This window comes from Globicephala melas, chromosome 2, assembly GCF_963455315.2.
Source record: "Globicephala melas chromosome 2, mGloMel1.2, whole genome shotgun sequence".
In the NCBI taxonomy this organism is placed as follows: domain Eukaryota; kingdom Metazoa; phylum Chordata; class Mammalia; order Artiodactyla; family Delphinidae; genus Globicephala; species Globicephala melas.
The window spans coordinates 146083180-146110136 of record NC_083315.2 but is presented as its reverse complement, the minus strand read 5'-3'; the positions used below and the strand labels follow the sequence as shown (position 1 = coordinate 146110136).

Sequence of the window (26957 nt, the reverse complement as noted above, 5' to 3'; positions counted from 1 at the left end):
ACTAGGTCTTTACTCAGGGACCCAGGGGTATTCCCTTTCTTTTAATCTTTTTAATATTTTGCTTCAGAAGCATTTCCTGTCTTGTGAAAATTTTGTCTCAGAGGCATGTAATAGTTTCTTCAATGGCTTTAGACTTTTAATGGGCTTAGTCACATAAAAGCTAACGACTGTCAAATTTTTCCTGCTTAGTCCTGCCCATCCCCACACTTGAGGTAGGGTGAAAAACAACGGCCAGTAGCTCCTAAACTGAACAGTTCATTGGATACACCTGAAAGAGCTTTTAAAATGAAAGATGTTACCACCCCCAACTCTGCACAATCAGAATTTGTTCTTATAAACGATCACAGGAGATCAAGGTCGAATTTTCTTTCTTTCTTTTTTTTTTTTTTTTGCGGTACGCGGGTCTTTCACTGTTGTGGCCTCTCTCGTTGCGGAGCACAGGCTCCGGAGGCCCAGGCTTACCGGCCATGGCTCACGGGCCCAGCCGTTCCGCGGCATGTAGGATCTTCCCGGATCGGGGCACGAACCCGCGTCCCCTGCCTTGGCAGGCGGACTCTCAACCACTGCGCCACCAGGGAAGCCCAAGGTCGAATTTTCGAATCCCTCAGTGGTGGACGTTGGGTAGGGCTCTGCTCACTCTGTTTTTCCTCAAAGTCTCCAAATTTTTACCCCGGTAGTATGCCCTGCCTCTACCTCTCCCTCCTTTGGCGCTGCTCTCTCCTTCCTGCTAGCAGCTCCTAGCCTCTCCCTCCCCTTCTTACCCCTTCCCTACCCACCGCGCTCCACCTCCCAGCCCCGCCCCGCCCTTCTCTGCCTCGTCCCACCCCTCTCCCCCCAACCCAACTCTACTTCCCGGCTCCATCCCTCCCCGCTCCTCCTTGCCCCGCTCCACCTCCTAGCCCCGCCCCACCCCTTCTCTCCGCTCCTCCCCTCTTCCCCGCCCCACCCTCTCTCAGCCCCGCCCCTCAGCCCCGCCCCGCTCCACCTCCTATTCTTTCCGCTTCTTCCCTTTCCCTGCCCTGTCTTCCTGGCCTTGCAGTCTCCTCCCCTCTTTTGGTTCCTGCTTAACATTCCTCTGCTCTGCAGCGAGCTCTTTCGTCTCAGACTTGTTACGTTTACTCTGCGCCGGAAGAAGAACCTGAGGACGCTTTTGGGACTATGGCGGCGGTGGATATCCGAGGTAACCTGTGCTGTCCCCTTTGTTTCCTGATTGTTTGGGAGCTGGTTTAGGGATTTATAGCTCTTGGGGGCAAGATTCCGGTTCCCTTGTGATGTCTCCCAAGCTCTTTGGAATGTTTTCTGTGAACGACCCAAAGCGCCAATCTGTCGAAAAATTGCCTAGATTTTCGCAGTTTTTCAGGAGTCTCTTAGAAGAGTCAAAACGAAGGGGTTGGAATAAGCTCTGGGCTTTGAACCCTGTGGTGTTGTCCTACATACGTATCTCTACAGCAGTATTGGGGCTGTTCTGTCCAGGTGAAGGAACGACAGAGAAGGGGGTGGGGTCATGAGCCGACAGTGTTTGGTTCATTCTTGGCACTTGGCCTGGGGCCTACCTTATTCCTGACGTTTGAGGTTCCTTTTTCTATATTAACCAAATTGGAGTCTAGCACACATATTCCAAATATATTGTCATTTATATATTGTCAGAATGTCCAGTGATCTTCAGCAGTTCTGGATAATGTTTACTATATGTTTGTCTCTCGTTATAAGTGAGAATATCAAGTACCTACTTTCATTACTTGCTGACTGTTAGAGAGCTGTATTAGAGCCATGTCAGTATGCTCTCCCTTGCTACTGAATACAAAAGAGGAACATTTAGTCCACGAGGCTGTTTAGCTTTCATAACTTTTTATTTAGATTTGTTAGGTCCATTGCAAAGGCTCTAAGGTGGGAACATGTCAGAAGAACAGCAAGGGGGCCAGTATGGCTGAAGCACAGTGAGCGAGGAGGCGGGAAGTAGATGAGGTCAGAGAGAGAATTGGTGTGGTGGCTTGTTCATACAGGAATTGTAGGCCGTGGTAAGGCCTTTGGCTTGTCCTCTGAGTAAAATAGAGAACCACTGGAGGGTTTTGACCAGAAGGGATGAACGTAACCTGACTTACTTTTTTTTAGGATCACCTTGACTGCTGAGAACACTGTAGGAGGGCAAAGGTAGAATTAGGGAGACCGGTTAGGAAGGCATTTTTGTAATGCATGGGGATTTGGGGGTGGCTCAGACTAGGGTGGTAACAGTGGAGATGGTAAGAAATAGTTGGAGTCTGCTTGTTTTGGTAGTGTAGTCTATTGGGCTGTGGTCACAGGTAGCTTCTATGTAGGAGAACTAATATATCCTATTTCACAGCCACACACCACCCTCTTAACCCCAGTTAACTAGTTTGTAACTGAACATACTTGGATACTGGAGTGTGTGTAAATTTATGTCCTTAGCCCTTAATCATGAATTAATAAACATTTTCTAATTCTTACCAAACAGGTGCTGTGCTAGTTCTGATGAGTAACCCACAGCCCCAGTTCCTTAAAAAACTCAGCATTTAATGGGAAAACATTTGTACTTGTGGGTTATTAATAATCAATTATAAAACTATATAAAAACCACTATGAGGACATAGAGAAAGAAACCATTATTTCTGCCTTGCAAAGTAGAGAAAGGCTTTGCAGAGATTAGTGACATTTAAAATGAGTTTAATCTAGCTTGACCATTTGAATATCTAGTAAACCTATACCTTTTTAGAATGAAAGACGTTTCTATATTTTTTAGAAGTGCATAAACTAGAAAAAAAAAGAGGCACAAACTAGGACAGCCTTTGGTTAAGCCAGAAATAAGTTTGTTCATATTAATCTTAAAAGAAATTGACTACCAGCACTACCACCATCATCATAATGAACATTTATTGGGTTATTACAATGTACTAAGCATTTTACATATATAATCTAGCATGCAGATACTATTATAATCCCTATTTTATAGATGAGAAAACTAAGGCATGGGGAGGTTGAACTTTTCCATTCTTCCTTCTTCAGCCAGTAATTATATAGGCAATTTGATGTTTCATGACTTACAGCTAGTGGGATTTAGTACTGTCAGTGGTATGAAACATTGCAGCCAGTACCCAATAAAAGCTCATTAATTAAAGCTATCTAGCCCTACTTATCATGTCTTTGTTTTCTTTTTCCATTTTGAAAAATTTAAAGTTTAATTCTTTAAAATGTGAAATTGTATGGCTGTAATTAAGGGCATTCTACTTTTCATTTGCCCCTTTTACATAATTATTATCTCATCTATAATAATAGATTCCTAACTTATTTCTGTCTCTTTAATTGGAAGATCTCCCATTAGTGGCGATGGATGTGTTTTCTTTGGCATACATATTGTTTGAAAATTTTTGAATTAGTTGCCAACATTATAAAAGCTCAGGATTTCCGATATTTTGAAAGACCTCTCTAGATTTCAAATCCTATAACTTCTTCACCTAATTGAGTTATTCTTTAAACATATAATGTACTTTTATTTATTTATTGAATCTTTGAATTTTATTTATTTTTTATACAGCAGGCTCATTAGTTATCTATTTTATACATATTAGTGTATATATGTCAATCAGAATCTCCCAATTAAACATATAATATTCTTTTATATTTCCCTACCTTTGTATATGCATTACTTCTGCTTGGAATTACTTTGCCTCTCTTTTCTCCATGGTGAGCCTCTATTTATTCTTTAACATATAGTGCTAAAACCCACCTCCTCCTCATCCCATGAAAAACCATTCCTGTTCCCTCAGGTAAGGTATTCTGCTTGCTCCACTGTGCTCTCATAACACATTTATTCATACCTTTATTATGGATCTTGTGTTGTCATTGCTTTCTTGCATACTTAGCTCTTCTGCGGGACTGTGAGGGTATGTAGGTTAGGATCCACGTCATCCTTATATTCATAGTGCCTCCTACATTATATGCATAGTAAATGTTTGTTGGATTGGATTTTTTTCTCTTTTCTCATCCTTTATCATTTTGTTTCTTTTCTATAGATAATCTGCTGGGAATCTCTTGGGTTGACAGTTCCTGGATCCCTATTTTGAACAGTGGAAGTGTCCTGGATTACTTTTCAGAAAGAAGTAATCCTTTTTATGACAGGACGTGTAATAATGAAGTGGTCAAAATGCAGAGGCTAACATTAGAACACTTAAAGTAAGTTATTATAAGAAGGTAGCATTTTTGCCAACTGCAGATTTTGTAATGAATAGTTCTTTCAAGCTGTGAATCATGAAGTACAGAGTAGAAGTGTTGGAAGAACCGGAGTTTTGTTTGGGTTTGTGCAGATTTGACATGCAAAGGAATTATTAGTAGTCACTTGTAACCTGGGAAGTCTTTTCTTTATAACTGCACATATTACTGTCTAGTTAAAATGCAACTATGAGGTTTAGATGTAAATCTCATTGATTTCCGCAATGCAACTGTTACCTTAACCAGGTAACTATATATGTTGTCTCCTCTACATGTAATTTGATGTCTTAAACCATAGTCGAGTTTATAGTAGATTTTTCTTTGTTTGACAAATAAAATTTTAGCCAAATTTAGCAAGATTCTTCAGACTTGGGATGCTAAATAATTCATTACTATTATAAAAGTTTCTGAAACAACTGTGTAATGAAGTTTTTCATCTGTCAGCTAAACATGGAGAGCAGGGGTTCTAAGAAATTAAATTTCTGGTATTTTAAGTAGCTTTTGTTTTGAGGTAAATATTTATATTTACTGAGATACCTTGGTGTTGCTTTTAAACATAGTATGTCAGGAAAAAATATGTTGGGGGTGAGGATAAGGTTTTTGATGTTTTCTGGTTGGGTACAATATATAGTAGTGATCTATATTAAGACAGGTATAGTGTTCATGTGTATTTTAATATTTTATATATATTTATAGATCTCCTTGGTCAGGAAGCATCCTGGTATTTTGGTTGCCTTTTTTGAAATGTAGGTTCATTGTACTCTCATGACTGAAAATACTCCGATTTAAGTTCATCATGAATTTTTGTAGAGAAATTTTGTTGTTGTTTAAAAACGAAATCTTACTTTATTTGAGCCCCACCTACCTGGGAAAAATAGCCAGTTTTATTGAACAGCCAATTTTTCATATCAAACATAGGCAGTTTTATCCTGTTTACAATGTTGCTATACTTTTATGTGATAATTTGAATGTTCTAGAGAATTGTTTGTAGGGCATTCATAGATCTCTGAGTGTCTGTGTCCTGTTTTCAGTCAGATGGTTGGAGTGGAATACATCCTTTTACATGCCCAAGAGCCCATTCTTTTTATCATTCGAAAGCAACAGCGGCAGTCCCCTACTCAAGGTAAAATATGTAAACTTTAGGCATTATTTTCTTCTTAAAATACCATGATTTATTTACTCCTGAGCTATATATGTTCTTATTTTTGTGGATTGGGTTCTGTTTTAGGGATTTGTAGGAATCCATGTGTAGGCTTCCTATGCTTTCCCTTCTGTGAGGGGCCACACCAAGTGCACCTTCCCTCTAGTAGTGAAATGCAGTGTGTACTATGTCTGCTCAGAGCTCAGGGAAGACCGTTTGAGACTCTGAGTCCAGAATTTTTATTGAGGGCTGATCATGTAGACGTCCTCTGCCTGTCAAATTCTAGTCTCTCAGAAGGAAATCAGGTTTAATTCTTGGCAGATGCAGTTGCACCAAATTCATAAAAGATCAATGGAAAATCCTCATTGATACATTCAATCAAAATTACCAGACAAAAACTTGCTTTAGAAATCATACTGAAAAGTATAGAATTCAGACTTGATTTTCAATCAAAGAGCTAGTCACCTATTCCAGAGATGACCAGCTACATCTCTTAAATTAGATACTCTCATCAAGACCTTTGAGAATAACCTTCACCCTAGTATTGATTCCAGAGAATGACTTGCTACTGAAGTTGTGGTTCCAGAGTCAAGAATCCAAATTTACTTTCAAAGTCAAAGATCTAGGACTTCCCTGGTGGCGCAGTGGTTAAGAATCCGCCTGCCAGTGCAGGGGACATGGGTTCGAGCCCTGGTCCGGGAAGATCCCACATGCTGCAGAGCAACTAAGCCTGTGTGCCACAACTACAGAGCCTGCGCCCTAGAGCCCGTGAGGCACGACTACCGAAGCCCGAGCACCTAGAGCCCATGCTCCGCAACAAGAGAAGCCACCACAATGAGAAGCCCGCACACTGCAACAAAGACCAAACACAGCCAAAAATAAATAAATAAAGATAAATTAATTAAAAAAAAAAAGTCAAAGATCTAGAGTCCCTGCCCAGAGAAACTTAGAACAAAGACAAGGCTGGGGACAAGAGTTCCATGATGGAAGGGTTCCAGGTACAGAAGCGACAGAAGATGGCACCAGCCTCACTAGCCGCTGTTTTATTCCGTAGGACCTCGGACTGGGGCACAGAGGCAAGTTCAGTGTGTCTGGTATCTTCATCCTGGGCCCTAAATCTCTCTTGCTCTAAGGTCTTATTCCCCAAAGTGTGGTTGACTGACAGCAGCATCGGATCACTTAGGAACTTGTTAGAAATGCATCGTCCCTACTGAGTAAGAATCTGATTTTAACAAGATACTCAGGTGATTCAAAAGCACGTTAAAGTTTAAGAAGCACTGCTCCTAGGGCAAACGTTTTTTTTAGCAAACTTTTTCTGTGAAGGTCCAGAGACTAAATATTTTAGGCTTTGGAGCCTCATGGTCTCTGAGACAACTATTCAACTAGTGCCATAGCAGCCTTAGATAATAACGCAAATGAATGAGTGTGGTTATTTTCCTATATAACTTTATTTACAAAAACAGGAATTGCCAAACCCTACCTTAAGCTTTAGTGTGGGAAAATGTTAAACTTTAGTTGTTCTTTTTATGGAAATATATTTAGCAGTTTGTGTGCATAGCTATATTGATAAACATTTTTTTTCCTCGCTGCTTTAGTTATCCCACTGGCTGATTACTATATTATTGCCGGAGTGATCTATCAGGCACCAGACTTGGGATCAGTTATAAACTCTAGAGTGGTGAGTGTCTTTACATACTTTAAACATTAAAGAAAACTTCTAACCGAACTACCTTGCTACCGAGAATTAAACAGGAACTCCTCTCCCTTGTGTACGTTGGTATAAAGTGTTGACTATTAGAATATCTTAAGCATTGGTTCCTGTGGGCCAACTCCATGTTCAAAGTATATGCCACCCCTAGATACATAGTGATTCAGGTTCTGAAAAGCAGAAGATTTACTGTCTTTGCATATGTAATATTTTGTGTTCACTTTGTAAATTTTGGATGATTGATGAGAAATTCAGAATTTGTTTTCTTTTTCTAAGCTTACTGTGGTACATGGCATTCAGTCAGCTTTTGATGAAGCTATGTCATACTGTCGATATCATCCTTCCAAAGGGTATTGGTGGCACTTCAAAGATCACGAAGAGCAAGGTAGGTGGGACACCGAGACCCTCCTAAAACACTTTTTGTTACTCAGAGAATGAAGCTGCTTTCTTTCGGAAGATGGCTATTGATGATTTCTAGCTGTGTTTTACTTCTCTGTGGGAAGGTTTCATAGGATGATGACATTGTCAGAGCTATGATTCATGTAACTAGATGTGGTAATAATAGCATTCCCATAGGAACAGGTACAAATTTTAATCTCTTTGGTACATGATAATCTTTGATAAGTTGATACAAGGTTTTAAAATATTTAGGACATGTAGGGGAAATCAGTGATGAGGAATGAGTAATGATGATATTTCCTGCTTACCAAACTGTTGAGTCATCTTGAAATCTGGAACCCAAGTCTTCCAAGTTTTTGAAATAGGGGAGATGCTCTTAAAGCCCTATCTCCAGATGAACAGTCTGTTTTCTGATCTTTCTATGTTACCGCCTGTCGTGATGCCAGGTCCTCTAGTTGCCATAGCTGCTAATCTGCTACTTGTTCTGTACCATATTTTACTAATAAAAGTACTTCTAGAAATGTATCTATAGCAGTATACCTATATTCTGCATTTCTTTCTAGAGAAATAGAAACTTAGAATGAATTACTATGGAAAAGGTAGCCTTTAAATAAAATTCAGACCCGTGGAATGAATGGTCTTTGAGATACAGTTATATTTATTCGTAATAGTAGGTCCCGGCGACAACATTTGACTTAGGAAAGTTTGCATCAGTTGAATAAACTTCTCCCAAGAGCTCTTTGCCCCTACCCTAATGAAATGTTTGGAGTAAAACTTAACTGGAACCCTATCTTTATAGACAGTCCACCAGCACACTCCCCTCCCAGGGAAAATCCCACACGTGATTAGCTTCATAATTTTTCTTGCAAGTTCTTTTGTCTCTTGTCTTTATGATCTTCTGTTGTTTGGTTTGTCCTGTTTTTTTCAGTGGATTATAGTCTTCATAATTGAGTATGGTTACTTGAGCTTATGAAAGTTGCATTTTCCATTTGTACCTATTAGGTTTTACGGGAAAAGTCTGTTTAATACACTTAAAATATACACAAGATAATTTCAAACCAATAATCTGAATGTGACTTAGGTAATTATGGAAAATTTAGCCTTAAAGTTTTCCATAATTAAGTAATTATGGAAACATAAGAACGATGTTTATCCATGTTTACATGCTAAAACCGAAATGTCTTTGAAAGATATATCAGCTTTTTAAATGTTAGAATTTTAACCTCATTTCAGAGGGAGAGTTTGAATGCTTCTCTGTATATGCTATATTTAACGTATTTGGGGGGATTATCTTTGGAATAGCAGCCATTAAAAATAATAAAATTTGAATATATTCATGGCAGACAAAGATTTGTGAAATAATAAGGCACCAAAGTAGTTTAGACAACGTTTTGATTTGGACCTTATATTTTAATAGATAAAGTCAAACCTAAAGTCAAAAGGAAAGAAGAACCGAGCTCTATTTTCCAGAGACAGCGTGTGGATGCTTTACTCCTAGACCTTAGACAAAAATTTCCACCCAGATTTGTGCAGGTAATGAGAATGCGTGTGGTTAATTTTGATTCAACACTTTTTCCTGGCATATTTATTTTTAATTGAGGACTGTTTCAGATGTGACCTAAAAATACTGATTTTCCTTGTTAGTTAAAAAAATGATCTCTGAATCAAAGAAAGGTTTTTCAAGGACTTAATGGAGGAGGTGGTAAAGGGAATGGAATTAGTACTGTTCCGTGCGCTTAAGTTTAATTCCTTATTGAATCTTCGTAAACTGTGAGGACTGAATATAATAATATTCTCATTCAGAAGGTTGCTGAAAGTGTCATAGATGGTAACAAAACTAGAATTTGAAACTCATGCTGTTTTTACTGTACGTGCTGCCTTCCACCCTGATGTAGAGGGTATTTAAGTCCTTAAATGATAGAATAATAAAAACTTTGTAATAAAAAGAATAGTACATTTGATGTGGAGGGTTTGGCATGATAAATGGAGGAGGCAGGAGTAATAATAAATAGACTTATAACATACATTGGAGCTATATGAATTCCATTATGTTGTCTTGGGCATTCCAACAGCAATAGCAGGTCCACGTACCGTGGTACTAAATGAGCTTTTGCAGAGAAGTAAGTGTGAGATGGAATATGTGAACATTTTATTCTTATGGTTTGCCTCAGCTCTTACTTATCTTTACAGGGCTGTGTACACACAAGGTCATGTTTTTCCTGTGGAGGGCCTATTTAAGAGATTTTCAAGGGTTGTTTTAGACTGAGATTTTTCACACCCTGAGATGACTTTAGAATAGGCCTTTCCTTCCCCCTTCCCTGACTCTACTGGATGAGGTGTACTGTTGGAATGGTGATGTGGTGGTGAAGGGAGCAGAGGCCACAGTTGGAACTCAGGACCAAAAAGCCAGTTTAGAGAAATCTCATGAATTGCGCGTGAAGATGAAACAATGTCTGTTGAATAAATAAATAAATGAATTATAGCTCTGTGTAAGATGACGAGTAGTGACTACAGAGTGTAAGAGGTTAGGTGTGGTTGGCCATTTGTGGCAGAACACCTAGAACTGCACAGTACAGTAGCCCCTAGGCACATGTGACTATTGTGCATTTGAAACACAACTAGTCCAAACTGAGTTGTGTTATGTGTGAAATACATACTGGGTTCAAGCACTTAGTACAAAAAATTTATAAAATATTTCATTAATAGTTAAAAATATTGATTATATGTCAGTGATACTCTTTTAGATACATTTGGTTAAAAATAATAAAATTCATCTGTTTCTTTCTGAAAATGTGACTACTAGAAAAATTTAAATTACATATATAGCTTGTATTTGTGGCTCACATTATATTTTGGGCAGTGCTGATCTAGAAAATGGGAACAGAAAATGCAAAACCAAAAACATGAAAGATGATCAATGAACACATACTCAGAAACCAAGAAAATCCCTCAGTTTGTTCTTTGTCTAGTTTCTTGAGGTGTAAAGTTAGGTTGTTTGCGATCTTTCCTTTTTAATGTAGGATTTATTGCTATAAACTTCCCTCTTAGTACTTCTTTTTCTGCATCCCATAAGTTTTGGTATGATGTAGTTTCATTTTAATTTCTCTCCAGATAATTTCTGATTTCCCTTTTGATTCCTTCTTTGGCCTAGTGGTTGTTCAGGAGTGTTTTGTTTAATTTCCACTTATAAGTTAGCAGAAGAAAAGAAATTACAAAGATTAAAAATTATGAAATAGAGACTAGAAAAACAATAGAAAAGAATCAGTGATACACCAGAAACTAACACAACATTTTAAATCAACTATACTTCAATAAAAACAACAACAAAAAAGCAAGGAAACTAAGGGTTGGTGTTTTGAAAAGATAAACGAAATTGACCAACTTTTAGCTAGACTAACAAAGAGAGGAGACTCAAATAAATAAAATTAGAAATTGAAGAGACGTTACTACTGATGCCACAGAAGTAAAATGACCATAAGAGACTACTATAAACAGTTTATATGCCAAGAAATTGGGTAACCTATAAGAAATTCCTAGAACATATGACCTACCAAGACTGAGTCATGAAGAAATAGAAAATCTGAACAGACCAATAATGAATAAGGAGACTGAATCAGTAATCACAAACCTCCCAAAGAAATGTCTAGGAACAGATGACTTCATGGATGAATTCTACCAAACATTTAAAGAGAATTAACACCAATCCTTCTCAAACTCTTCCAAAAAATTAAAGAGGAGGGAACACTTCCAAATTCATTTTATGAGGCCAGCATTACTCTGATACCAACGACCAAAAGACACTACAAGACAAGAAAACTACAGTCCAATAAAAATAGATGCAAAAATTCTCAATGAAATACTAGCAAATCAAATGCAGTAGCCCATTAAGAGGATCATATATCATGATCAAGTGGGATTTATCCCTGGGGTGCAGAGATGGTTCGACATACTAAAATCAATCAGTATGATACACTACATTATCAGGATGAAGGATAAAAATCACATGATCATCTCAATAGATGCAGAAAAAGCATTTGGGAAAATTCAACATCTTTTTATGGTAAAAACAACAAACTAGGTATGAAAGGAATGTACCTCAACATAATAAAAGCCACGTATAACAAACCCTTTTTATGGTAAAAACAACAAACTAGGTATAAAAGGAATGTACCTCAACATCATAAAAGCCATGTATAACAAACAAACGGCTGTCATATTCGGTGGTGAAGAACAAAGCTTTTTCTCTAAGATCAGGAACAAGACAAGGATATCCACCCTCCACACTTTTATTCAGCATAGTGCTGGGAGACCTAGCCAGAGAAATTAGGCAGTAAAAGGGATCCAAATGGGAAAAGAAGTAAAATTGTCTGTTTGCAGATGATATGATCTTATACATAGAAAACCCTAAAGACTCCATTAAAAAACTGTTATAACTAATACATGAATTCAGTGAAATTGCAGGATACAAAATCAACACACAAAAATCAGTTGCACTTCTGTATACTAACAACTATCAGTAAAGGATATCAAGAAAATCCCACTTATAATAGCATCAAAAACATACTTAGGGATAAACTTTTTGTTATCAGCTTTATTGAGATATAATTGGTGTAATAACATTGTGTAAGTTTAAGGTGTACAACCTGTTGATTTGATACACTTATATACTGCAAAATGATTACCGCCATAGCATTAGCGAACATCTCTGTCATGTCACATAATTACTGTTCTTTTTTATGGTGAGTTCATTTAAGTTTTACTCTCTTAGCAACTTTCAAATATATAATACAGTGTTACTAACTATAATCACCATGTTGTGTATTAGATTTCCAGAACTTATTTCATCTTATACCTTTCACCAACATCTCCCCATTTCCCCCACCCCCTCAGCCGCTGGCAGGCACCGCTGTACCCTCTGTAGGAGTTTGAACATTTTAGATTCCATATATAAGTGATGTGATATATCATATTTGCCTGTCTGACTCCACTTAGTATAATGCTCTCCAGGTTCATGCTCTCACAAATGGCAGGATATCCTTCTTTCTCACGGCTAAACAATATTCCTGTATATGTGTGCGCGCGCGCGCGCGCGTGTGTGTGTGTATCACATATGTCTCTCTCTCACACAAACATATATATATCTCACATCTTCTTTACCCATTCTGTTGACAGACATGTAGGTTGTTTCCATACCTTGTCTATTGTGGATAATGCCACAGTGAATGTGGGAATGCAGGTGTCCATTCGAGATCTTGTATTCATTCCCTTCAAATATATACCCAAAAGTGGGATTGCTGGATCATATGGTATTTCTGTTTTTAATTTTTGGGGGAACCTCTGTACTGTTTTCCATATTGGCTGCACCAATTTGTATTGCCACCAACAGTACACAAGTGTTCCCTTTTTTTTACACCCTCACCAACACTTGTTACTTCTTGTCTTTTCAATGGTAACCATTATAACAACTGTGAAGTGATATCTCATTGTGGTTTTGATATGCATTTCCCTGATGATTAGTGATGTTGAGCACCTTTTCATGTACCTGTTGGTCATCTGTATGTCTTCTTTGGAAAAATATCTATTCAGGTCCTCTGCCCATTTTTTAATTGAATTGTTTGTTTTTTCACTGTTGAGATATATGAGTTCTTTATATATTTTGGATATTAACTTCTTATCAGATATGCGATTTGCAAATATTTCCTTCCATTTTGTAGGTTGCCTTTTCATTTTGTTGATGATTTACTTTGCTGTGCAGAAGCTTTTTGGTTTGCTGTAGTCTCACTTGTTTATTTTTGCTTTTGGTGCATTTGCTTTTCATGTCAAACCCAAAAACTCATCACCAAGACTGATGTCAAGGAGCTTACTGCCTATGTTTTCTTCTGGGAGTTTTATGGTTTCAGATCTTACATTCCAGTCTTAAATCCATTTTTAGTTAATTTTTTTGTGTGGTGTAAATTAATTGACCATATATGCATGGGTTTATTTCTGGACTCTCTATTTTGTTCCATTGATTTATGTCTGTTTCTATCCCAATACCATACTGTTTTGATTACTGTAGCTTTGTAATATAGTTTGAAACCTGAGCTATCTGTATTCCCACATTTATTAGTTTTGTGAATATTTAGCATTATCCACAATAGCCAAGGTATGGAAATAGCCCTAATGTCCATCAACAGATGAATGGATAAAGAAACTATGGGATATACATATAGTTTAATATTATTCAGCCTTAAAAAAGAAGGAAACTTTACCATTTGTGGTGTCATGGAAGAATCTGGAAGATATTGTGCTAATTGAGATAAGTCAGTCACAGAAGGATGAATATTATATGATTTCACTTACATGAGGTATCTAAAATAGTCAGATACAGAAAATATTATAGTGGTTGCCAGAGGATGGAAGAAGGGGAAAATAGGGAGTTCTAAAAAGGCTGTAAAATTACAGTTATATAAGATGAATAAGTTGTAGAGATCTGCTGTACAACATACTGCTTACAGTTAACAATATGGTGTTGTGCACTTAAAAACTTGGTAAGAGGGTGGATCTCATATGGAGTGTTCTTAACACACACACACACACACACAAACCCCAAACTAAAGGAGCAGAAGAAATCTTTTGGAGGTGATGGATATGTTTATTACCTTGATTGTGGTGATGGTATCACAGGTGTATGTATATGTCCAAACTCATCAAATTGTGTATATCAGATATGTGCAGGTATTTTTCATGTATCAGTTATACCTCAGTGTACCTGTAAAAAAAAAAAGAAAGGAACCAGAAAATACTCTGAAGTTTTATTACTCTTATGTGTTTGTGAAGGGAGGAGTACTGAAATATGAGACTTAAAGTTTCTATTAAGGTCATATTGAGAAGAATCGTATATGCTCGACAAAGGAGTTTTGGTTAGTTCTGTGGTCCAGTGTGTTTATTCACTATTTTAAACCCATAACCTGGTACCACTCCTGTAAATATACGTTTCCAGGTACATTAAATGTTATTTGAAATATTAAAACAATAACTATCATCACTAAAGACAAATGAAAGCAGTGGTAATTTTTGTACATTCTTTTTCAAATACACCCTCTCTTGAAGTAAACCTAGATATCCTCTACCTCATCTTCTTGACCCTCAGCACTGACTAGCTGTGGATTATTGATGATGGTAGTAGGGACCCATTAAGTGTTTAAAAACAGTTGCAACGAAATAATGTAGTTATTTGTTTGTTTTAGGAAGATAACCATTCATGGTATAGAAGATGCATAGGAAAATGTGTCATGTACCACAATATTCATTGCAGTTCTATTTACAATAGCCAGGACTTGGAAACAACCTAAGTGTCCATTGACAGATGAACAGATAAAGAATATGTGGCACATATATACAGTGGAATATTACTCAGCCATAAAAAGAAATGAAACTGAGTTATTTGTAGTGAGGTGGATGGACCTAGAGTCTGTCATACAGAATGAAGTAAGTCAGAAAGAGAAAAACAAATACCGTATGCTAACACATATATATGGAATCTAAAAAACAAAACAAAAAAATGGTCATGAAGAACCTAGGGTCAAGTCGGGAATAAAGACGCAGACCTACTAGAGAATGGACTTGAGGATACGGGGAGAGGGAAGGTGTAAGCTGGCACAAAGTGAGAGTGGCATGGACATATATACACTACCAAATGTAAAATAGATAGCTAGTGGGAAGCAGCTGCATGGCACAGGGAGATCAGCTCGGTGCTTTGTGACCACCTAGAGGGGCGGGATAGGGAGGGTGGGAGGGAGGGAGGGAGAGGCAAGAGGGAAGAGATATGGGCATATATGTATGTGTATAACTGATTCACTTTGTTATAAAGCAGACACTAACACACCATTGTAAAGCAATTATACTCCAATAAAGATGTTTAAAAAAATGTGATGTTTGGAGTCAAGGAAGTTAGATTATGGAAAGCCTGAATTAATTCTGTGGCCATAGATAGAGAGGAAACAGATTCAAGGTATATTTCAGATTTAGCATTGCCTAACTTTGGTGGTTGGATATGGAGAGATTGGCGTTATGGATGATTCTGAGGTTTCAGGCCTAGGATTAGAATCAACTTGGTGTTGAACCCAAATTCAGAATATAGGAAAAGAAACAGATTTGGGGTAAATATAGTTGTTAGGGGTTCTATTTTCATTAGCCAACCTCCAGAACATTCAGTAGCTTACTACTGTGTTTGGGTTCTGTGGTACTCCAGCTGACTGACAGTTCCTTTTTCTCTGGCTGGGGGTCCTGACTTGAATTCCATGTACTGTTCTATCCTGGTGAGCTAGGCTGGACACTGTAGAAAGCTCAAAGACCCTCTTGAATCTTAAAACAAAAAAACTTCACTTTGTAGAAAGTTATGGAAATTTAGAAACGCATATAAAAATAGAGGGAATAATAAAAAATGAAGCCCCCATGTACCTATTGATATTATCCTGCTTCAACATTTATCAGGCGTGGCCAATCTTGTCTCTCTTCTTCCCCTATTTCCTCCCAATTATTTTAAGCAGGTTGCAGACTACCTGCTTCCATGAGTTTTTACATTTTTCTTGTAAAGGTTTAGCCATAGTCACCCTTAAGTTGTCATTTTCCAGAACCTCACCTTCTTTTAACCATCCAGGGGCCAAAAGCCAACTCACAAAGAGAGAGAGTATGTCAACTCTATGTAGCAGACCTAGGAGAACTTTTAATAATCAAAGTTCTCTAGGACTTTTAATAATCTCTTTGTTTCTCCAACCCACAGCATTTCTCCTCAGATCTGGAGAAGAAAATAGATTCTTGGTCTCCTTGAAGCCTTCTGTGAGCCCCTATTTACCCATTTTGTCTCCCAGAACCATTTGTAGCTTAGGACTTCTGGATCCGAGGGATGTTGCCCCTTTATGGGGGTGCTCAAGAGAATATTGGAGAAGTCCTGCATTTTTCCTTGAAGCTCCTTTTTCCATATTTTAACTTTTGTTACTACTGAAAGTTACACCAAAACTGATGTGATAGGAGTTCAGGCCTTCAGTGCCTTTTATTATCAATGTCTTTTCAGTGCTGTTTGCAGAAGCTGCTAGGACACCATAGGCTATTGCTTCAGTTAGGTTTATTCCAAAGTTACCTGATAAATTTTGTCAGAAAGGCCGCCTCTGTTCTATTTTCCCATCTTAAACCACATCCTACTAGTTTGTGTGACAGTGTTCACTAGAAAAGATTAGACAGTGTGCACTAATTAGGTAATGACATTATTTCAATGTCTGGATATGGTCCAGTGTCCAGTATAGTTCAAGTGGTTCAGTGCTAGCAGTATAAGAATATCCCCTCTCGATTTCTCATTCCTCAATGTTACACCATCTATATCCTCTCCTGTTTTAAAGTAAGGAAAAATTATTTGTTCCCTCAAATTACTTTAGACATGTTTAAGTCCTAATATGTTCATAAAACAGGTAATAATGTTGTTGTGTTGGGGATTCCCATGACCACCCCCATGTTTGGAGATTTGCTTGAAGCACTCACAGGATTTATTACAGTGCCATAGTAGGGCTATACAGCCAGATATAAGGAAAAAAGGCATTAGTGGAGTCTGGAGGAATCCATCTGCAGGCTTCCTTACACTCTCTTCTTCCCATGAAGAGTCATACAGAGTACACTCTTGCCTCAACAGTGAAAATGCGGCAACATGTAAGTGATATTTCTGCCTAAGGAAGTCCATTAGAGACTTGGTGCCCACGTTTTTGGGGGAGGCTTTTCAGGTAGGTACTTTCAATCTAGCACATACCAAAATTCCACATTCTTTGAAGGAAGGCAGGTATTCAGCAAAAACAACATTTTTTATACAAACAGTCTAGGCATAATGAATTGCCATTATCAGTTACAAAATGGTGGGAACCCTCCTGACATCCAAATTTCCAGATACCAGCCAAAGGCCAACCTCGCAGCCTGGCCCTTCTAAGGATAGTAGCTCAGACCTTCTATATTAACCTTTTGTGTACAATGGGTAATAATGGGAAGCTCAGTTTTGGTCTTATTAAATGTAATGGTTCCCAGAACTTGTAGTTGGAGTGGGCTAGTAGGCAGTTGGTAGCATGAATCTGGATCATGTGACATCAGAAAATTGTGTAGTCGCTAGTCATAGGAATAGAAAGAGGCTTAAGGAGGGCATGTAAATTCAGAAAGAAATTCAGAAAACAAATGGAGGCATTAAACTTCATAAAAATAAAGAGAACACTTTTATTCTGAGATGACAGGGAAGTATAGAGAGGTATTTTTTATGTATATATGTCTGTATATAAAGGTGTAATAAGTTTGGAGGTAGATGGATGGGAGAGAACATTGACACCCTTATTGGCTGAGGGTGAGGGGTAGGTTGTGAGCCTTGAGGAGGAAGAAGGAGGGAGAGGAGGAGGAAAGTGTTTTAAAGCATTTAACTTGGGTAGCGAGAACAGGGAGATGACAGGGCCCACTGAAGTAAAAGAATTGCTGTGCAGAATGAAGGATCTGACCTTGTTCCTGACTCCTAGTGCCCCCATCATTTTTTCCTGCAGTTTGATTTCTAATAGTACACTCAACAGAAGCCTTATATTCATAGAAAAATACCTCTTTTTCTTTACGTTCCATACCTGCCAACTTTAAAAGTCAGACATCCAAATTTCATTCTACTTACTTATAGCTCATATCGCCTGTGCAAATAAGCCTCTGGAGTCTTGAAAGGCTCCATTATTCCCTCTCATTGGATTCTCCTTAGCAACTTTTTATAAAGCATTGTAGCCTCGGTGCAGAGGCAAAGGGCTTTGTTGATGCTCAAGGGTTTTTTTATGTTTGACTCTTTTGTTCTAGTTTTAGATTTGTGTCTTTTCTGGAACAGGAATAAGAAGTAGAAAATGATAAATTTACTTTTTTATGGTACATGGATAGTAGTTTCTCTTGATGAAGTCATTTATAATATAATTTGCATGCAGGTGTAATTTTAATGAAAATTATGACGTCAAGAAGCAAAAAGCTTTGCTAACCTGCCCTGTTTTCTTCTTCCTCTTCCTTCACCCCTCTTCCCCACTTTTTTTTTTTTTTTTAATTACAGCAAAAGTCTGGAGAAAAGCCTGTCCCAGGTATGGTTCATCTGATAATTCTTATCAAACTTGAAATAAGACCAAACAGCCTGTTTAACTCAGTAACAATCATAACATGTGAGGTGAATTATGATCATTTTGTCCTTTTAGACTCTCTAATGCCAGTTTGTTACTCCTAACCTTTGATCTGCTGATTGCCAAAAGGTGGTGCTTTTGTGGTAGTGATATTAGTATTTGAAAGATGCATTAGAGTGGGATGAACAGGTATTGAGGGTGTGTGGAGAAGCTGAGGTGATTCTAGGTTGTCAAAAGTTTGAAAAAAGGCCTTCTGTTTCATCATTGAGAATAGGTATTGGACTGTCCATTGACCTGGCATAAAATAATTATGTATCTTTTTTATGCATAATGTCTTATTTAAATGTCATGTGTTTTTGTCTAGTATCATAATTTGCTTGTATTATCAGGTTTTTTGTTTGTAAATTGGTTCTTATACATCTGCCTGATGAAACAGCTAAATTTAGAACTTGAGATAAGTAGTTCTAAATTAATTTGAGAGTCTGAACCATTCACATTAACTGTTGTCTAAACTGGTCTTATCCCTCCACCCTCCTCCCCCTCCAAAAAATATCTGCTTTTGATGTCTAGTGGATCAGACAAAGAAAGAGGCAGAACCTATACCAGAAACTGTAAAATCTGAGGAGAAGGAGACCACAAAGAACGTTCAACAGACTGTGGGTACTAAAGGCCCCCCTGAAAAACGAATGAGACTTCAGTGAGTATTGGACGAGAGAGACGCTTGGCAAGACTCCTCTTGTCCACATTTTACCTCATTACTGTGACAGGCTCTTGAACTTTAAAATTCTTTGTCACAATCATTTGTATAGAATGTGCTTGTTCTTTGAGAAAGGATGTAAGGATGCTCATGCTTTCAGTCTGAATATTTTTAATGTATCTTTTGTAACCTTTTCCCTACTGGACTTGAGCAGCTTCCTCCCTCACATGTTTACTGTGATACATGTTTAAAGATAAGATAAAGGTATTTGTATAAATTAGTTTATCATGACGTTTTCCCCCTTATTTTCCCTCTGAAATATTTCCAGATGCATTTTGTAAACACAAAGGATTAATGCTAAAATAGTAGCTAAGCTTATTTTCTATTATTAGTTGCATATTCCTCAGTATTAAAATAGTAAGGTTACTAACAGTTTGAAAGGTAAAGAAAAGGAAAACAACCTCATTAAGCAATATCACCACCCTACAGATACTATAACAATGTTGTGGCATGGAAGCATGGAGTCTTAACCACTGGACCACCAGGGACGTCCCTGTGTGTAGATATTTTTAAAACCATAGTTTGTAATTATTCTGTTCATACAATTTTACTTTATCATATTATGTCTGTTGTATGTGCTATTCCATGTTTACTTAGTTTTTATAGACTATACTTTGTTAACTGAATAATTCCTATGAGTGATTATATCTGTTTTCTTAAACTCTCCCTGTGTTGTACTTAAGTTTTTACCAATTTACAATTTGCATTAAGGCTGTAGTGATTACATTATTTAAATAAGGCTGTAGTGTATCATGAGTTTTCAGTACTTAGTATTTATCTCCTTAGTATGGAGTCCCAGCCATAGAATCATTAGAATCTGTACGTTTTTTTTTTTTTGGCCTGTTATTACTCTAACAGCAAAATATGAAAGTACCAAGTTCTGTAGAATCTCGCTGAAACTGAGTATTGTCACCTACATTTTTAGTGCCAATTACGTAGCAAAAAAGTGGTGTTTCATTATTTTAAGTGGTTGAATAATTTCTCATCTTTGATTCTTACTTTTATGAAGTATCTGATTTTCTGTATTGTGTAAGATTTTTTAGTTTTTTTATTTTGACATAATTTCAGGCTTACAGAAGAGTTGTCAGAGTAGTACAGAGAATTTCTCTATATACACCTTTTGCCCTAATTCCCCATATATTAACGTTTTCCATATTTGTCTTATTCTTTAGTCTCTGTCTCTCTTTCCCTGTCTCTAACTCGTGTTGTCATTTGCTGTTTCTCTCTCCTTCTCTCTATGTATGTGTGTGTGTGTGTGTGTGTGTGTGTGTGTGTGTGTACATACACATATAATACACACATATATACACCTTTTATTTTGGATTGAGAGTCGGTTGCAATCGTGATGCCCATTTTCCCTAAGAACTTTAGTGTGCATTTCCTAAAATCAAGGACATTCTTTTACATAGCCTTGGTAAAATTATCAGAATTAAACCAGTATGATACCATTATCTAATCTGTAGGTCTTATTCAGATCTTGCTAGTGATGCCAAGAATGTCATTTACAGCAAAAGAATATCCTGAATTGTGCATTAGATTTAGTTGTCGTAGCTCTTTAGTCTCCTTTAATCTGAAACAGTTCTTTAATCTTCCATGTTTTTCATGACTTGATATTTAAAGAGTTTAGGCCAGTTATTTTGTTGAATGTCTCTTAATTTGGGTTTGTTTGATATATTTTCATAATTAAATTCACCTCATGCACTTAAAAACATTTTTTTTCACATTCCAAGCATTGTTTATTCCAGGATTACGAGAATGATTCAACAATTGGATCTATTACTCTGAATTAACATATTAATTGCAAAAATACACTTTTGTTAGGAATACCATGGAAAAGATGCTCGTGGAGGCACGTGCTGTCAACTTGTCCCATTCCTGGTGATGTTAACTTTGATCACTTGGTTAAGGTAGTGTTTGTCAGGTTACTCCACTGTAAAGTTAGAATTTTTCTTTTTCTAATTTATAGGTATTTTGGGGGGGGGAAGTAGTTCGAGGTCTGTAAATACCCTGTTATTGCTCAGAACTTTTACCCTCCAGTAGCATTCACTGATAATTCTTGCCTAAATCATTTATTACTATTATGGTTGCCGAATGGTGATTTTCTTTCTAATTCCTTCATTCCTTCTGTGTTTATTAGTTGGCTTTCTGCTATAAAGAAGAGCTTTCCTTCCCCCCCCTGCTTATTTATTTATATCATTGTAGACTCTTGGATTCTTATTTATTCAACGAGTTATATTTCTTTACTCTCATTAATTTATATTGATGCTCAAATTGTCCGAGATTGGGCCAATGGGAACCGTTTCAAGCTGATTCTTAGGTCCTTTTGACATGACCTTGTCATTCATTGAGGATTTTCTTTATGTTTTGGCACAATAAGATATCCCAGGCTCATTCCAACCCTGGAGTCAGCCATTTCTCTAAGGACCCCTAGTTCCTTTTGGTGGAGAATATATTTGGAAATCAAGATCTTTGTGCAAGGTGTGTTCATTTGTTACTGGGGTGTCATGGCTTCTGGGCTTTGTCAGCTGATAGAGTTAAGAAATAGATATATACTGGGACTTCTCTGGTGGCCCAGTGGTTAAGACTCTGTGCTTCCACTGCAGGGGGCATGGATTCTATCCCTGGTTGGGGAACTAAGATCTTGCATGCTGCGTGGCCAAAAAAAGAAAAGAAAAAGAAATAGATATGTACATATGTGTGTGACATGAGTGAATACACATATGTCCACACACACACACACATATCTGTCTACTCTCTCTCTCTCTCTCTCTCTCTCTCTCTCTCTATATATATATATATATATATTTTTTTTTTTTTTTTTTTTTTTTTTTTTTTTTTTTGCGGTACGCGGGCCTCTCACTGTTGTGGCTTCTCCCGTCGCGGAGCACAGGCTCCGGACGCGCAGGCTCAGCGGCCATGGCTCACGGGCCCAGCCGCTCTGCGGCATGTGGGATCTTCCCGGGGCACAAACCCGTGTCCCCTGCATCGGCAGGCGGACTCTCAACCACTGCGCCACCAGGGAAGCCCTATTCTATATATATTAAAAGGAACCAATTCACACTGATAACACCAATTCCAGTTTATTCATCACAGGGTTTACGCTGTTCTCTTTCACATTTGTAACTTTCTTCCACATTGATTAGAACTGTTTCTTGTTATACACAATGTTTGTACTTATTTGCTTAATCCTAGAATAACAGAAAGTTGTTTTAGAATTGCTAACCTATACCTCTGCAAAAAAAGAAACCTCTTAATTAGAATTCAGTATTTGCTTAGACTTCTTTTTGTCTTTAGTTTGTAGATATATAGTTCAGATACTGTGTTTAAAAATCACTTGGGTTAATTTTTTTTTCCCCCAGTGTGGTTACACTACTCATTTATCAGATGTTCCAGTTCATTTGGTTCTGCTTTGAATTCCATTTTAGTTTTTCCCCTCATTGTTATTGATTATTTTGTTTTGTTGTTGTACTGTGGGATGTGTGAGTTATTAGCATAGTTCTTAAAGTCAGACCTGTCCAAAAGAGATTCTAAGTATCATACCCCTTCCTCATTTCTTCTATCTTTTCCACCTTATTCCTACCTGCCCCTCTCACAGAAATGAACCTAATTAGTCTCTAGTTTACCTTTACTGTATTTCTGCTGCACAAATGAATAGATGTTTTCTTATTTCCCCTTCTAACACAAAAGGCAACATATTATATGAACTTTTGCACTTTGCTTACTTTCCACTTATTTAAGCATGAACTTTGATTTGACATAAAGATATTAACTCTAGTATTTTTTCAACTTTTTATTTCCAGCAAAGCTCCTTTTTCTTTCACTTACATTATTTTAAAATATCAGTTAACAGAAAGTACACAAAATAATAGTACAGTTCATTGTACCTGTGTAACTTACCATGCAGGTAAAGAAATTGAACATTGCCAATGCCCCAGAAGCTCCTTTATGTCCCCTCCTAATCACAATGTTTGTCCCGATTAGAGGTCACACTTATCCTGTTTTATGGTAATCACTTATTTTCTTTACATTTTTACCACATCACCTTGCATCCCTAAATAAATTTTTAGTTTTTATTGCCTACTTTTTATTTTTAGTATGAATAGATTTAGTATGTGTATTTCATGTATGACTTACTTTGTTCAATACTATGTTTGTGACATTTATCATAGTTGTTTCATGTTATAGTAGTTCTTTTTTTTTTCATTTCTGTACAGTATTCCTTTATATACATGTATTACAATTTTAAAAAATCCATTCTAATGGTGATGGACATTTGGATTGTTTGTAGTTTGGGGCTATTGTGAAAAATTGCTTTTATGAATATTCTTTTTGGTGTATATTATAGGCTGAATTGTGTCATCTCACCCCCAAAATGTTGAAGTCCTAACTCCCAGTACCTCAGAATGTGACGTTATTTGGAAATAGGGTCATTTCAGATGTTATTAGTTAAGATGAGGTCTTGCTAGAGTAGGCTGAGACCCTAATCTGATGTGACTGGTGACCTTATAAAAAGAATGCCACATGAAGAGACAAAGGGAGACACCATGTGAAGATAGAAGATTGGAGTGTTGCATCTACAAGCTTAAAAACACCAAAGATTGACACCAAATTACCAAAAGCAAGGAGGAGGCAAGGAAGGATTCCCCTGTAGGTTTCAGGGGGAACATGGCCCTGCACATACCTTGATTTTGGACTTCTAGCCTTCAGAACTTTGAGATAATAAATTTCTGTTGTTTTATTTTCCAGTTTATACTCCCACCAGCAGTGTGTGAGAGTTCCTATTGTCCACACCTTTGTTGACCCTTGATACTGTCAACTAAAGAAAATTTTAGTCATTCTGATGGGTATACAGTGATATCTTGTTGAGGCTGAAATTTGTATTTCCTGGTGATCTGATGATGTTAAGCTTTTTTTCCTGTGATTGTTGGCTACTTGAATATCCGTTTTTGTGAAGTGTGTCTTTTGCACATTTTTCTACTGTTTTGTCTGTGTTTGTCTTATAGAGTAAGAAGAGTCCTTTGTATGTTTGGATAAGAATCCTTTGTTGGTTACATGTGTTGTGTTTAAATGTATCTTCTCTCCACTCTGGCTTGCCTTTTTACCCTTTAATGGTGACCTAAAAATGATCAGAAGTTCTTAATTTTAATGTAGCTCAGTTTGTCAATCTTCTCCTTTATTGTTAATGCTTTTTTGTGTCTTGTCTGAGGTTTTTCCCTACATTGAGGTTATGAAGATATACTCCTCTGTGATTATCTACAAGCTTTATTATTTTACACTTCACATTCAGGAGTATAGTCCATTTGGTTGGGATTGATCTATAAATCAATTCGGGGAGAATTGACAATTTAGCAGCTTAGCAATATCGAGTATTCAGAACCACCGACTTGTTATATTCCTCCTTTTATTTAGGTTTTCTTTAATTTCTCAGAGTAAAGTTATGAGCTTTCAGAGTACAGGTCTTATACATGTTTTGTTAAAGTTACCCCTAAGCATAACGTATTTTTTTGATGCTGTTGTAAAAGATGTTTAAAAAATTTTAATTTCCATTTGTTTGTCTCTAGTATATAGACCTTGTATCCTGTTACTTTACTAACTTCAATAATTAGTTCTGGTAGCTTTTTTGTGCATTGCTTAGGAATTTCTACATCCATGATCAGTGTCATCTGGGAATAAAAAAGAGTTTTATCTTCAATCTGTATACCTTTCAAAAAATTGTGGTAAAATATAAAAAACATAAAATTTACCATTTTAAGCACTTTAAGTATACAATTCAGTGACATTAACTGCATTCACATTGTTGCACAGCTATCATCACCATCCATCTCCAGAACTTCTTCATCGTTCCACACTGAAACTCTGTTCATTAAACACTCCCTTTTTCCCCTTCCTCCAGCCCCTGGCAACCACCATTCTACTGATGTCCTGATGAATTTGACTGCTGTAGGTATCTCATATAACTGGAATCATACAGTATTTGGTTTTTTGGCTTATTTCACTTAGCATAAGGTCTTCAAGGTTCATCCATATTCTAGCATGTGTCAGAATTTCCTTTTTGAGGTTAAATAATATTTTGTTGTATGTATATATGTATGCACACACACATTCTGTTTATTCATTCCTCAGTCCATGGACATTTGAGTTGCTTCCACCTTTTCACTATTGTAAATAATGCTACTACAGGGACTTCCCTGGTGGTCCAATGGTTAAGACTATGCGCTCCCAACGCAGGGGGCCCGTGTTCGATCCCTGGTCAGGGAACTAGGTCCCGCATGCCACAACTAAAGGAGCCTGCATGCCGCAACTAAAGAACCCTTGTGCTGCAACTAAAGATCTCACACGCAGCAATGAAGATCCCACCTCCCACAACTAAGACGCAGCACAGCCAAACGAATAAATAAATATTTTTTAAAAAATAATGCTGCTACATACAGTGATGTACAAATATCTGGCAATACATGTGGGAAGGGGTGCAGAGCCTCCGTGCCCTTTCTGGGTGCACCACTCTCCGAATCTCCACATGTTCACTGACCGGAAAGCTTTCAGAACCTTGTCCTTTTAAGGTTTTTATGGAGGCTTCATTACATGGATATGATTGATTAAATTATTGGCTATTGGTGATCAAACCCAACTTCAACCCCCTTTCCATCCCCAGAGGTGGGGGTGGGGTGGGATCGAAACCCTCTAATCACAAGGTTGGTTCCTCTGGTGACCAGCTCCCATTTTTAGGTGACATAGGGGCTTTCCAAAAGTCACCTCATTAACATCACAAAAGACACCTTTATGGTTCTCCCCTCAGGAAATTCCAAGGGTTTTAGGAGTTCTGTGCCAGGAATAAGACCAAATATATATTTCTTATTATAAATCACAAAATCACACCTAATAATTAGTGAGGTTGACCATCTTTTTATGTGCTCATTGGTCATTTGTGTATTTGTTTTTACATAAAATATTTTAATAAAATTAATTATAAAATTAAAGCAGAATATTTGCATATCTTTGGAGAAATGTCTATTCAAGGCTTTGGCACATTTAAAAATATTTTTTAATTAAGGTATAGTTGATTTACAATATTATGTAAGTTTCAGATGTACAACATAGTGGTTCACAATTTTTAAAGATTATACTCCATTTATAGTTATTATAAAATATTGGCTATATTTCCTGTGCTATACAATATATCCTTGTAGCTTATTTTTTTTATACATAGTAGCTTGTACCTCTTAATACCCTTCTATCTTGCCCCTCCCCACTTTCTCCCCACTAACCCCTTATTGGCCATATCATTTGCAAATATTTTCTCCCATTCAGTAGGATGTCTTTTTGTTTTGTCAATGGTTTCCTTTGCTGTGCAGAAGCTTATAAGTTTGATTAGGTCCCATTTGTTTATTTTTGCTTTTATTTGTTTTTCTTAGAAGACAGATCCAAAGATCTATGATTTATGTCAAAGAGTGTTCTGCCTATGTTTTTTTCTAAGAATTTTATGGTTTCTGGTCTTACATTTAGATCTTTAACGCATTTTAAGTTTATTTTTGTATATGGTTTGAGAAAATGTTTTAATTTCATTCTTTCACATGTAACTGTTCAGTT

General features: G+C 37.1%; 1 protein-coding gene across 4 annotated transcripts in view; it reads left to right on the top strand.

Annotated features, from left to right (window-relative positions):
• Positions 1–1040: 1040 nt before the first annotated feature.
• Positions 1041–26957, top strand: part of MED6 (mediator complex subunit 6) — a 72039-nt gene continuing 46122 nt past the window's right edge. For 3 of the 4 annotated variants that reach the window (XM_060294962.1, XM_060294964.2, XM_060294963.2), the window contains exons 1-8: positions 1041–1180; positions 4029–4188; positions 5256–5347; positions 6961–7043; positions 7350–7458; positions 8890–9005; positions 18550–18577; positions 19184–19310. In XM_060294962.1, coding sequence (XP_060150945.1) covers positions 1159–1180; positions 4029–4188; positions 5256–5347; positions 6961–7043; positions 7350–7458; positions 8890–9005; positions 18550–18577; positions 19184–19310 — 737 coding nt within the window. In that variant the 5' untranslated portion in view covers positions 1041–1158. Of the gene's footprint in view, positions 1181–4028; positions 4189–5255; positions 5348–6960; positions 7044–7349; positions 7459–8889; positions 9006–18549; positions 18578–19183; positions 19311–23715; positions 26343–26957 lie in introns of those variants that run through there. The other variant, XM_070044983.1, reaches the window with a different exon arrangement.